The sequence below is a fragment of the Buteo buteo genome, chromosome 5, assembly GCF_964188355.1.
Source record: "Buteo buteo chromosome 5, bButBut1.hap1.1, whole genome shotgun sequence".
NCBI classification, from domain to species: Eukaryota; Metazoa; Chordata; class Aves; order Accipitriformes; family Accipitridae; genus Buteo; species Buteo buteo.
In genome coordinates this window covers 44,318,654-44,331,147 of record NC_134175.1, presented here as the reverse complement: position 1 = coordinate 44,331,147, position 12,494 = coordinate 44,318,654, and the positions used below count along the sequence as shown (strand labels likewise).

The window sequence follows — 12,494 nt, the reverse complement described above, 5'->3', positions numbered from 1 at the left end:
CAGTAAAATGGTAACTCAGTTGTTTCTGTTTAGCAGGATTGTTGTGTACTTGTTCCTCCACACTAAAATTGACTGAGGACAACCTGATGTAATAGTTAAGCCTCACAGTCATTAAGTTAACCAGGAGGAGGAACAAAGTTTGCCATTAGAAGTGCCTCTTTCATTTTGGTTCCTCCCCAGGTATCAGAAGAAATGGTACCCCCATATACAGCCTGCAACAGAAAGCAAGGAACAGCTCATGTAATATTTTCCATACCTCTCCAGCCTCCTTCCTCTCATTTTTACACCGGGATCTGGAAACAAAGATAGTGTCCAGCTGTCCTAGATTTCCATCTATTGTAGAAAGAAATTGACTCATTACAGTAAGTTATAATCTGGACTCTGATTTATTTTCTATGAGCAATAACTGGATCTTCACAAACCCCAGATTTAAATATCTTAGTCAAAATCACTAGCTCCTAGCCAGAGCAATGGATCTAATGTTTTTGCATTCCATGTCGAAGTTTCCAGGTTACAGTATTTGTTAACAGGTAAGCATGAAGTTTAATGTTATACTGAACAAACAATCACATCATTTATTCTACCTGGAATTTCATTACTTACCCTACCTAGGAAATTTTGCTCGATACTAAAGCAATTTTGATGAAAATCGTAAAGCCCAAATTGAAATGTCCATTCAAGTTATTTTTTTAGAAGTGCATGGTATGCAAATACATCACAGCTTGAATTCACAAACAGGTTATCTTGGTGCCAAAGTTAAATTACTCGATTTACATATTACAAAGAAAAAGAATTACAGTTTTTATCAAGGGCAAAGTTTGTAGACATAAATAATGTTTCCTAATATCAAAGCTGACTACAGAAAGTCTGCAAGTAGCACTCAATGCAAATTTCTTTCTTTGAAGGAACTCTTACAGTACATTTTCCTTCTTTGAAGGTACTCAGAATGTAATTTTGCCTTCATTATTTCACTAGCTCTAGGAAGGCTCACTTTTTGAATACATACAAGAGGAGCAGCCTGTATATATTCCGCCACTAACTAGTGTGGGGGAGTAAGATACCAGCTGTCTCAGTAGAAAGGTTTTTTTTCTGGTTGTACTGAAGGACCAGGAGAAGTGTTTCAAGTTGTCACAAAAACACAGTCTCATCTATGAGAAGGTACATCACATTGAACCTAGTCTACCACAGTTCTGGTAGCTCACTGCATTTTACCTGGACAGTACATCAACAATCTCTTTATGCAAGGCTTAAAAATGCCTATGTTCTTCCATGTTCAATGCTACAGAGTTTGCACAAATTCACATGCTAATATCAAACCTTCCATTGTATTCAAAAGGAGTGGAGTCAGGTATTGTAGTGTGACGAACTCGTGCCATCTCCACTGAGAATTCTGTATCTTAAGCTGATGCTTATGGAAGACAAATACAACCCTCCACGGACCTCCTTTGCATATACCAGGTTTGACAGTTTGTGCCAAACACCAGAACACCAAGCTTACCAAAAGCAGCAAGGGAAACCAAAATGTTACCGATTGCTATGTGACACTTGAAAACATCCGTATGAGTGAATATTGACACAATTCATTTTTTAATGCACTCATAATTCAAAAGCATATTAAGGTTTCTAAAGCAAGTTCCACCTTAAAAACACAATAACAGAAGGTCACTGGATTGCAAACATTCTTTATTTTATATTCGCTGCCATAGAAAGTAAATCGACCAGCACTGTCATCAGTGTTACTGGGAAAAAGAACATGGTTTTTCTTCTCCTGAAGATGTGACGTACATTAAGAAGTCAGTCCAAAATCCTGATGTTAAGTACAAAAAGCAACTGTTTGAATTATAAAACACTGTATATACAGATAGAAAAATGTTTCAGAAAGTGTTCCACAAAGTTTCTAAAGTTTCAAGGGCAAATCTTCAGCAGGGTAAATAGGTTGTTGTCTTCAAAAGGTGAGCATCAGTTCATTTGAGCCCAACATCTGAATCTGTATCTTAAAGGTGAGACAGACTTTGATTTTCATCCCAGCCAGGGATAACATGATGGTCCTAGTGATTAAGGTGGTTTTTCCTGGAGTTATTAATTTAACAAGCACACTCTCTCTATATAAAAATGAAATTTCAAAGAAATTTATACAACAGCTAGACTTTATAAAAATATAGATCTATAATTTTACACCAGGAATTATCCAAGGTAAGTTTCCATTTTCTTATGTCTTAACCGTTAGAAATTAATTTTTACCCTTTGGAATCTTATCTATGGCTAGAGTGTAAATTAAAATAATATGAAGTTATTAACTGATGAAGTGAGTTTCAAGAATCTCATTCTGTGGAGTTTTTTGGCCAAAATTAACAAACCATTGCATTCTGCAGTGCTCATCTTGTGGTACTGGACATATTATCAACAGTACATATCTACTTATTCCAGAATCTTGACCTAATTCAGTGTTAAAACCCAAATAAAAAGCATCCCCATTGTCCTTACTGTGGAAAAAAACCAAACCCAAATAAATAAAATTAGACGATATTTCTATTTTGCTGTACTGCATTAACTCTTTACTGTTTAGTGGAGGCAATAATGAATAATACAGCCATGTGATGAAGGAATGTGAAACTGAATACATACTGGAAAAAAACCAGACTTTTACAGCTGTGTGTATATATATTTTTTTATATATATATCTATATATATCTACATTGCAGTTTTAACTGTCACCTCACAAAAGAGATTCAATGGACTGAACAATCATCTATAAACTTCAACAGCTGGAGTTCTTCAGGAAGAACTAGCTTTCAGCTTGGACAGCAGCATTTCATTCTTACGGCATTCCTGTTAACAGAAAGCAAACAGGTGAGGAGGTAGTTCCTCTTACCTCTACTAGTTATATCTTCACATCAGCAAAACTAAACCCTTTGATTTTGAAAGGTCTCCAAAATGCAACGTAGTATGGAGTGAGTGATGAGCTGAAGATAATTCTGATTCATCCATAATGTTATTCCAATGGTAATACTCATGAAACTTTACGACCTTCAAGCCAAAAGGAATGCTGCTTGACCATTCATCTAAAGCTGTTACAAGCAGCAAAAGCAAACCCACCTTTTTACTTATAAATTGAATAAATCTGAAATTGAGATTACTTTTAGGTGATCTGGAACTTCACAAGACACTTTGCAAAAAAGTCAGTGTTCAGGGAACAACTCTAGGTCAAGAAATATATTTACATAAGTACATACCACCTGTTTTCAATACCACAACCATGACTTCATTTAAAGGACAGGAAGGTTAAGTAGAAGTTCCCTTACAAGGCAGTGGAAGAAAAACGGCTTATTTATGCCTCCACCAAGAAAAAAAAAAAAAGAAAAAAAAAATCCACCTGATTTCTCCACCTAGGATGTAAAATTATGTATGTCAGAAAACTAGCTGAACAGTCTCTGTCATACTCCCAGAATACACTGTCTGAAATAGGAAGGAACTGTCTCAGAACAAAGTAGGACAAATTACAGAAAGATGTTTTTCCTCAAACGTCTGAAGCCAAATGACAATTTGGCCTGGCAGCACTACTTTGTCATTCATTATCATGGAGACAATAATTAACAGAAGCACATTATGATGAAAAGCTCGGGAATGGCTAAATCAATGAAATGTTAAACAGTGCTTTCACAGTGGTGAGAAAAGGCTGGTTCCTAAAGGTATCTGTAACTACTGAGACTCTGAATTACCTCCCTTAGTCACACATATCCACAACCCTCTTTGCTCCAATACCTAACTGCTCACAGATCTTCAAGAGATTCCATTTTGAAACCCACATATACAGCTTGCTCGGTAACAAACTGTCCTTCCCCTGTAACACGGAGGGGTGCTAGTCTATCAGTGAGAAAAGAACTTCCAGAATCAAATTCAGGGTCCAAGAATCACGTGGAGATAACCACCACGAGACAATGTGAACATGGTGTGGTATGCATCATATCAGGAAATCTTGTGCATATATTAATGCACAAGTCAAGCCAAAATGGGTCACTGAACACTTGACTGTTTACATTAGCAAAAATGTTCTTACCTCTTTAAATTCTTTCACTGTTTTAAAGTAAAGCCTCTGTTTCTCTAGAAGCTCTAAGTATTCATCATTCAACTGGTCTCTTCGCATTTTGTTTTCTTGCTTCTTCTTTTCCATCTGTTGGTATACAGGAAGGATAAGAGATCATACACTGTATAAGAAATACACACACTGACACACATATATACTGTATAAGGAACAACTCTCTATAATAGACAATGGGAGACAGATCCTTCATAAATTATACCCCTGGGTCATGCTTTAAATGCAACAAACGTTGAGGCCAGGTCTTAAAAAAAAATAATTAAAAACCTAATGCTGAAGTCTCAGTACCAGTGGCACTACAGGTAACATTCAGAATTAAGGCTCACATCTCTGCAAGCCAGGAATCTTGCTCACTGAACAATCCTACCACAACAATGACACAGTGAAATTAATTAACAAAACAAAACAAAACAAAAAAAAAAAAAAAGAGAAAGGTTTTTGATGCGACACTGAGATCTTGTCTTAATTGTTTTGTTAGTTGTATCAAACAGGGAGGGCAGGAGACCTCTTTGCCTTCCAATGCAATGCTGTACTTGCTCAAGACCCACATGTAAGAAATCTCTTTTCTTTTCCCCTTGTGCCAAAGTTGTGACAAATGTAACTTAAGTCCCTAAACCTGAAAAGGACTGGTGCTTATTATAGAACAGACTGCCTTCCTCTCAGGTGTAGTTCTAATGAAGTTCTTCCATCACAGCATCATAGACAAGTTTGCTGCTAGTCTAGAGAGTAAATTTTCCCTCCCTCCCACTGGTGCTAGGGCACAACCACATAAAAAGCCCTGTTGTATTCCTCTCCCCCCAGATTAATTTTGCATTCTCTCCAACACACTTTCGCCTCCTAAATTTTGACAGGGAAAAATGCAATTCCAAAAACTGCAAGAATCCCCTGAAGCCCAAACAAGCAGGTAATTCCACAGCAGCAGAACTCATTGTATTTCTAGATTTAGGTATCAACATTGATCTTATTGATTCTTATGCCTAAAAGAAAGCAGCAGATCCCACACTCTCCCTGACTATGAACATTGCTAAGGAGGTACATCTCATTTACAAAGCCAGCTGCTGTCCGAAACATCAGGGAGTCTCTCCCAACATAACTTATCAGGGCCAGTAGGTTTTTAAAGTTATGCTTGAGGAAGAAAAAGCATCACGTATTAATACAGAAAAAAGCATTTTCACATGCATCCTATTCCTTTAGGATAAGGCTAAAAAGAACATTGCTAAAACATCTAGGAACTAGATTCTTGTGAAGAGATAAGGCCCTTAGTACTATCCTTTGATACACTGCTTCCTTTATGCATGACCATGACAAATGTCTCGACATGCTCCTCTCAGTAGAAACTGGCCTGCTCTGTCCTCAGAAAGTTTCATGAATATCTGTTATCACATCGAAATGCTTGTTCGCAAGTTACTCCTTCTTGGAAACAAGTATGTCTGATTTCTCCTTAGGCGTCTTTTACGATGCAGTTACAATATGACGGGCTTTGAAAACTGAAGTTTCTCTTCAGGTATAAGGTCTTCAGGGCTGTACAGAAAACAGTTAAAGTGGATGTACTTTAAGAGTGAATCGTGAAACTGACTGTGAGCACTTGTAATGCACTGCAGACAGAAGCTGAACCAGTAAGACTAAACCATCACGGGGATGAATAACCCTTGCAGCGTACAACTAGCCTGTCTGTTGGAAAAGTCATCTGACAGACATTTCCTAAGTGAAGAATAAGAAAACCTTTCCTTTTGCTGCAGAGCTGTTCCCCAAGGAACCATGTGAATTGTTAAAACTTTCTTAGCATCCATTTGTTGTCAGTATCTTCACTGGCATTGAGAAATCAACTATTAGAAGGTACCGAATTATTATCTACACCATCACTAACAAGCAATTTTTTTCTCTCAATCGAGATAAGCTTAGCTTTTTCATTCAGAAATTCTTGTTTTTCTCCATTAGTTTTAACTGCCACCTCCTGCTGATTCAGACACCCACACCTAGGAATGAAATGTCACTTGTGAACCCTCTCACAATATGCAAGTGGCCAAACTGCCAGTGCAGGAACACAGCACAAGTGATGTGAGCTGCCATTGCTTTCAGCAACCATCAGGGATGCTGAAATTGTATTTTCCCCCAAAAGAATGAGCCATCTGACATGATAGCTCCGATTCACTTCCCTCTCCCTTATCTGTACATGAAGCAGCTGAAACTTTTGATTTCATTTGAGAATATATTAAGAGAGTCCAGAATGATTTTATGGACTTCAAAGATTTAAGAGTTCAATTGCAAGAACCTGAAGTCAGTCACAGCAGAGCTCTCAGTCTGCTTTCACTCATTGCATCTGCTGTGCTGTTACCCACTTCTGTGTGCGTAACGGAGGACAAAACAGAAAACAAAACAGTGAACTCCTGTACAGTTTCAATTTAGGGCAGCTGCTTGCTGCAGCAATTAAAATAATGTCTTTTTTCCAAAAGAAAGAAATGTAATTATCTTCAAGTTCATCTTCACTACTCAGAACTCCACTGTTCTAAAGTATTTTCATAATCTGTTTGACACCGAGTCACTCATTATGTCAACAGCCTTGAAGACAGAAAGATTATCCAACCATACAACCACCAATATCACTATTCTTTCCGTTGTCATTTTGTCCTCTCTGAAAATGAGAGGTCAAGCAAATAATTCATTGCAAAAAAAGGCAATGAACTAGCCACCTCTTTGAACACATCAGTCTATAGTAAATGTCATACATTTTTATAGTAGAGTTTACTAGTGCGAAAGAGCTTTACTACAGCTTGAGTTGCATCCCATTCTGTTTTTTCTATATACACATGCTTATTTTGTACTTGAAGTTTCTATTTAGCTATTGAGACAAAACAGCCCCATACCCAGAGAGACTGTACTTTCAGTACACACTCTAGTATATATTGATTCATAGTCTATCATACTTCCATTTAAGCTCAAATAAAGAACACCTATAATCTACTACCAAGAATTTTCTGGCTCTATAGAGAAAAGAAACTCAGAGCCCCTTTATGGGACTTAGGAAAATGTGCCTAAGTTTGCATATGAAAATAAAAGAGTGAAACAACACAATAGCTGCAAGTTAGTAACTGCCATTATCGAGAAATACTTAAGCCTATCCATTGTACACAAATATGCCTGTGGACAGCTTTACTTGGAGCCACTGCTGGACCTCATGCTTGCATTGCCCCAAGATCACTTCACACAAGTCCACTGAGACTGTGCTTTTACAAAATAGCCCCCAAATGTTACCAGCAGTTTTGTCTTCTCTGAACAAGCACTGGGGCTCTGCTCACCCACAAACCCCTTTCACTTGCTGTGTGGACACAACACACTCATCATCAATGCTGAGCCTTTTCTAAATCAGGTTAAACCCAATAAAAACAATGAAAAAACACCCGAGTGGATTCAACAATGTGTCAGATGAGCGCTGCAACTGGGACAAGGGAAGCTGATGACTGGGATTCTGTGAGGTGCTGCTGACCCTCTTCAGCAGCAGAAAGCAGCTTCAGTCAGATCCAGCTGCCTGAGAAACCGTGCCTGAGACACAGGTCTGACAGCACCCATGCAATCCAAATGGAAAAATTCTCATTTACTTCAGTGACATACAGCTGTTTCAAGCATCTAAAATCACTACGCTGCCAATAATGAAGTTAAGGGTATAAGCTTCCTGACAGGAAAGAGGTGTTACAATACCTCTGTTCTACTCTATTCGTTAACATTTTAGTGGTGAAAAGTTTCTTATGAATGTGAAAAGAAATAAGACTTGTTAGTTGCTTGCTTAATTTGCACCTCATGTAATGGATTTCTCCATGCACATTTATTATCCAAGAGGCTTTTCTGAAGTAATTCCCAGGCTCTAGCAAAGAAAGTGAGAAGAGTCTCAGACCTTCATTCGATTCTGTTTGATGCCTTCTACAATCTGCTCCATCTGTCGTAAAAACTGCTCACGAGAACCTGAAGATGCCATTGCTCTGGAAAGAAAAAAAAAAAAAAAAAAGATAACTGACAGGGATGTGGGACAACTCGTCTCATCTACTGTTGTCTTGCATATTTACCCATGTCCAAGGATTCATATTGCTTAGTGTTCTATGTAAAAATTCATCTTTTAAATCACTGATTTCAAGTAACAGTGCAGCTCTTCAGCTGGTATAAACTATCAAAGAGATGGGAACAGAGAGTACAGAGCTCATCACAAGTGTTCTTCCTGTCAGCTCAAGTCTATTCCTTTCTCTCATGCGTTGTACAGAAATAAATTGCTAGTAACTAACCAAAAGCACACACTTTTAAGAAAAGCAGATGTTGTGAATATTAAGAAGGCAAGCAGAGAACTAGAAGATCAGCAAATATTCTAAAAAATAAATTCACACCCTAATAGGGAAAGCCCAGAAGTAATTTTAGACCGGTTACATATCTTAAACAGATTAAGAAAAATAAACCAAAGAAAATACAATCCTCCCCGGCACACCCATCCAACAAAAAAACCCCAATCCAAAACCCAGTTGTCAGTTACAGTATTGGTTTCTATTGACTGGACAGAATCAAAAGATCTCATCACTGAGAAAAACAGATCTACAATCCCTGCTGCAAAGGAAAACATCTGAAATACTTATTCCTAGTTCTGTTGTAATTAAAAGTTTTGGATATCACAATAGGAAAAAACCACCCATAAAATATCAAAATTTCTGACAAAACACAGAAGGACACACGTGTATAGAAGCAAGTAAAGAGCTAGTTACTTTGGGGGGGAAAAAAAAAGGCAGCTTAGAATTTCACAACAGAATTAGAAAAAAATATAATCAGAAGAATTGTTTAAAATTATTAAATGGCCATCACCTCCCCCATGACTCTCCTGAACTGTACTGCTGTGACAAAAATTCATACTGGACTTCTTTTTCTGAAGTCAAAAAAACACAGAGAAAAATAAATGCTAGCAGCATCACAGACTGATATTTGACCTCAAACTTCCAAGAGAACCATGACTTTACCTAAAGACTTCACACTATATCAAAACCTTTAAATACAGAGTTATTTTATAATAAACATGTCTGAAATATGTCCAAGTCTGATGTTTTGTACATAATGTAATAACCACAACTTCACAAAATGGAGAAAAATATTTAAATTAATGCCAGGAAAATTATGACTGAATGATTTCTTTCCACAACTGCAACCGAAAAGCCAGATATTAAAAACATATGTTGGCTATAAAAGTTAGGTAATTCCAAGTCTGTGATTCCTCAAACATTGGCTTAAACAGAAGTAATAAAGTATTTTATAAAGCAGTTTATGTTTATAGAAATTTCTAACAGATTTTTAGTCTCTGCAACTCATGCCCACTCCCATTTTTCCAACCAACCATACGACTCATTGCAACTATCAAGAGAAAAAGGACCATTACTTACTGGTGAAAGTTGTCATGAATAGAATTCAGTAAGTTAACCTGTGAATTAGAAAAAAAAAGTAAGAAGAAAATATACATTTGTCCTTTTTGGTCTGAGTTTTCACAGACAATAAAATGATATGTAGTTCAAAAAATTGACTATATAGATACTGCCCTGGCAAGCATCCAGCTGTATGAAAATCACCATGAGTTTGCTTTCAGAAGAGAAACCATGATCCTTTTGTATTAGTAAAATCTATCCCAGTGGAGGAGCCACAGAAAGCAGAATGAGACAGCTATAAGCACATGCATGGCAGAATCTGAAGTTGTTCCTGACCTTTGAAAAATTCAAACAAATTCTGAACAGACTCCAAAGCAGCTAAGATGCTTAAGAATTCCTGTTACTTAGAGGAAAGATATTACTGCATGACTCATCAATATTAGCCAAGTCCACATCCCTGCCTCAAGGTATTTCCAGTAAGCATGCGTTTAAGAATGTAATTGCAGTTTATATCGCAAAATATTCAAGTCACGAAAAGTAATACTGCACAGCTATTGCATAGTAAGAGTGCTGATGAGTTATATTACAAACAGTAAAATCAGTGTATAAACCCCCAAATTCAAAGACGTTATGAAAAAATGAGTTTAAAAGCATTTTAAAAATGAATCTTTCACAAAATATGATTAAAACATGAACCATAGTCAGAGAGACCTTTCATGTCAGAACTATAACCTTTATAGCCAAAATTCCACTGTATAACAATTCCTGGTACTGTTATTTTAAAGCAATTACACTCAGCGTATTTTATGAAACGGTTGGTTTTGGGAGGAGAAAAAAAAAAAGGACAAAAAAAAGTGCAAGCATATTCCAGAAATCTTTCTGAGGCACAGATGCCAAAGGCAGCTTTTGTACATTACTATACAATATTTACTTGCTGAAACTTTGGTTCTAATATTAAATGAAACACAAGGAAACCTCAACTATACTATACATTTAACAAAGTTACGACTGCATTAGAAGACATGCAGACCTCTCTCTTGTGATTGACATCAAGCTAAAAGAAAGTCTTGATCAATTTATTTGTCTTTTGAAATTATATCCATGTAAGTTCAGCTTGGAACTCAAAAAAACCCAACCAAAAAACAACCCAACCAAAACCCCCCAAAAAGGCATTGAATTATATTGGCAAGAGTACTCCCAATTTATACAACAATGAAATACATCTGCTCTGTATTCTGTCAGCTGTTTTTTATGTGCCCATTTCAAAAAATCTCTACAGACTTTTTAAATTTGCAGGCTTGCCCTCAAAAAACAGAAATTAAAAAAAAATCTGTATTAAACTCTAAACTGGGGAAAAGTTAAAGTAATATGAATTCCATAGCTGCTACTTAATGTAGTATTTTAAAGCTGGTATATTGTTACCTGCAACCTGCTTTATTATATATTATGAATACATTTCACCATTTACAATAAGAAAATAAAACCAATGAAAGACCACAGAAAAACAAAGCATGTGATTATCTTCTCACAGACTCAGGTAAGGCATTTGCCAGGACCGCTGTCAGCCATTATACCATCCACTCTTGCACAGAGATGGAAGTTTTACAGCTAGGGTTCTCAAATATTCAGTATGTAACTGACATCACATGGCATCATCATTGTTGGTTTGTAAGAAGTTGGTATTTGAAAAACTTTCAAGGAAAATTCTTACTGATATTTTCAGGAGACAAAAAGCTAAGTTACACCACTAATTCCAAGACAGTTTATTTGAGGTTCTTAGAGACCATCAGGTAGAATAACTTTTAGAAACAGCATTGTCTCATGCTAAACTGAAACCTCTCCCAGAAATTAGGTATTTCTGGAGCACATGACAATCATCACTGAAGGTTAAACTTTGGTAAGAACCTGCTTTGTACCAATCACTGACCTAACTCAAAATATATATATACACATCAATGAAAAAAGCCATAAGGCTTAATTCAGTGCAGAACTTGAGATGTTTTTACATGTTATTTACATGTGTTGTTAAATCACCTAGTCACAGAAGTTACTTTTAAATTTATTGTGATGCAACTTGGATTCTGACAACATTCATAGAGCAGCACAATACTTTACTGCAAAAGAAAAGGGCCAGATCTACCCTGACACTGCAGTTGTGCCTTAAAATACTTCTATCAGGGTAAACTGCGGAAAGTTAAGTTTAAGATGGTAGTGTTAAAACAGTATTCTGAGCTGTGGGGTTTTTTTCATCATCCTGGCCTCCAGAAAATCTGTAAGAAGCAGCCCAGTCTTCTATGCTTGCCAAAGGAAAAAGGTATTATATCTCTGAGTAAGTTCTGCACAGAAGTAGAACATTGGTGAGCTTTCTAGCAGACTCCCATGGAACACATCCTGGTTTTGGCTGGGTTAATTTTCTTTCTAGTAGCTGGTATAGTGTTACATTTTGGGTTTAGTATGAGAAGAATGTTGATAACACACTGATGTTTTAAGTTGTTCCTAAGCCGTTGTTTAGACTAAGTCAAGGATTTTTCAGCTTCTCATGCCCAGCCAGCAAGAAGGCTGGAGGGGCACAAGAAGTTGGGAGGGGACACAGCCAGGACAGCTGACCCAAACTGGCCAAAGGGGTATTCCAGACCATGTGACGTCATGCCCAGTATATAAACGGGGGAGTTGCTGGGGTGGGGTGGGGGGGAGGATCGCTGCTCGGGAACTAACTGGGCATTGGTCAGCAGTGGTGAGCACTTGCACTGTGCATCACTTGTTTTATATATTCCAATTCTTTTATTATTATTGTCATTTTATTATTGTTATCATTATTAGTTTCTTCCTTTCTGTTCTACTAAAGTGTTCTTATCTCAACCCACAAGTTTTACTTTTATTTCCCTGATTCTCTCCCCCATCCCACTGGGTAGGGGAGAAGTGAGTGAGCGGCTACGTGGTGCTTAGTTGCTGGCTGGGGTTAAACCATGACACAGCACTTTTTAAGGTTATCACAACGAAAGCAAGTACAC

General features: G+C 37.2%; 1 protein-coding gene across 2 annotated transcripts in view; it reads right to left on the bottom strand.

The window, feature by feature from the left end:
* Positions 1 to 395: 395 nt before the first annotated feature.
* Positions 396 to 12,494, bottom strand: part of CCDC93 (CCC complex scaffolding subunit CCDC93) — a 54,938-nt gene continuing 42,839 nt past the window's right edge. The window contains exons 20-23 of one of the 2 annotated variants that reach the window (XM_075028875.1): positions 9,505 to 9,542; positions 7,989 to 8,073; positions 4,058 to 4,171; positions 396 to 2,829 (exon numbers count right to left, since the gene is read on the bottom strand). In XM_075028875.1, the coding sequence (XP_074884976.1) occupies positions 2,776 to 2,829; positions 4,058 to 4,171; positions 7,989 to 8,073; positions 9,505 to 9,542 (291 nt within the window). In that variant the 3' untranslated portion in view covers positions 396 to 2,775. The other variant, XM_075028876.1, reaches the window with a different exon arrangement.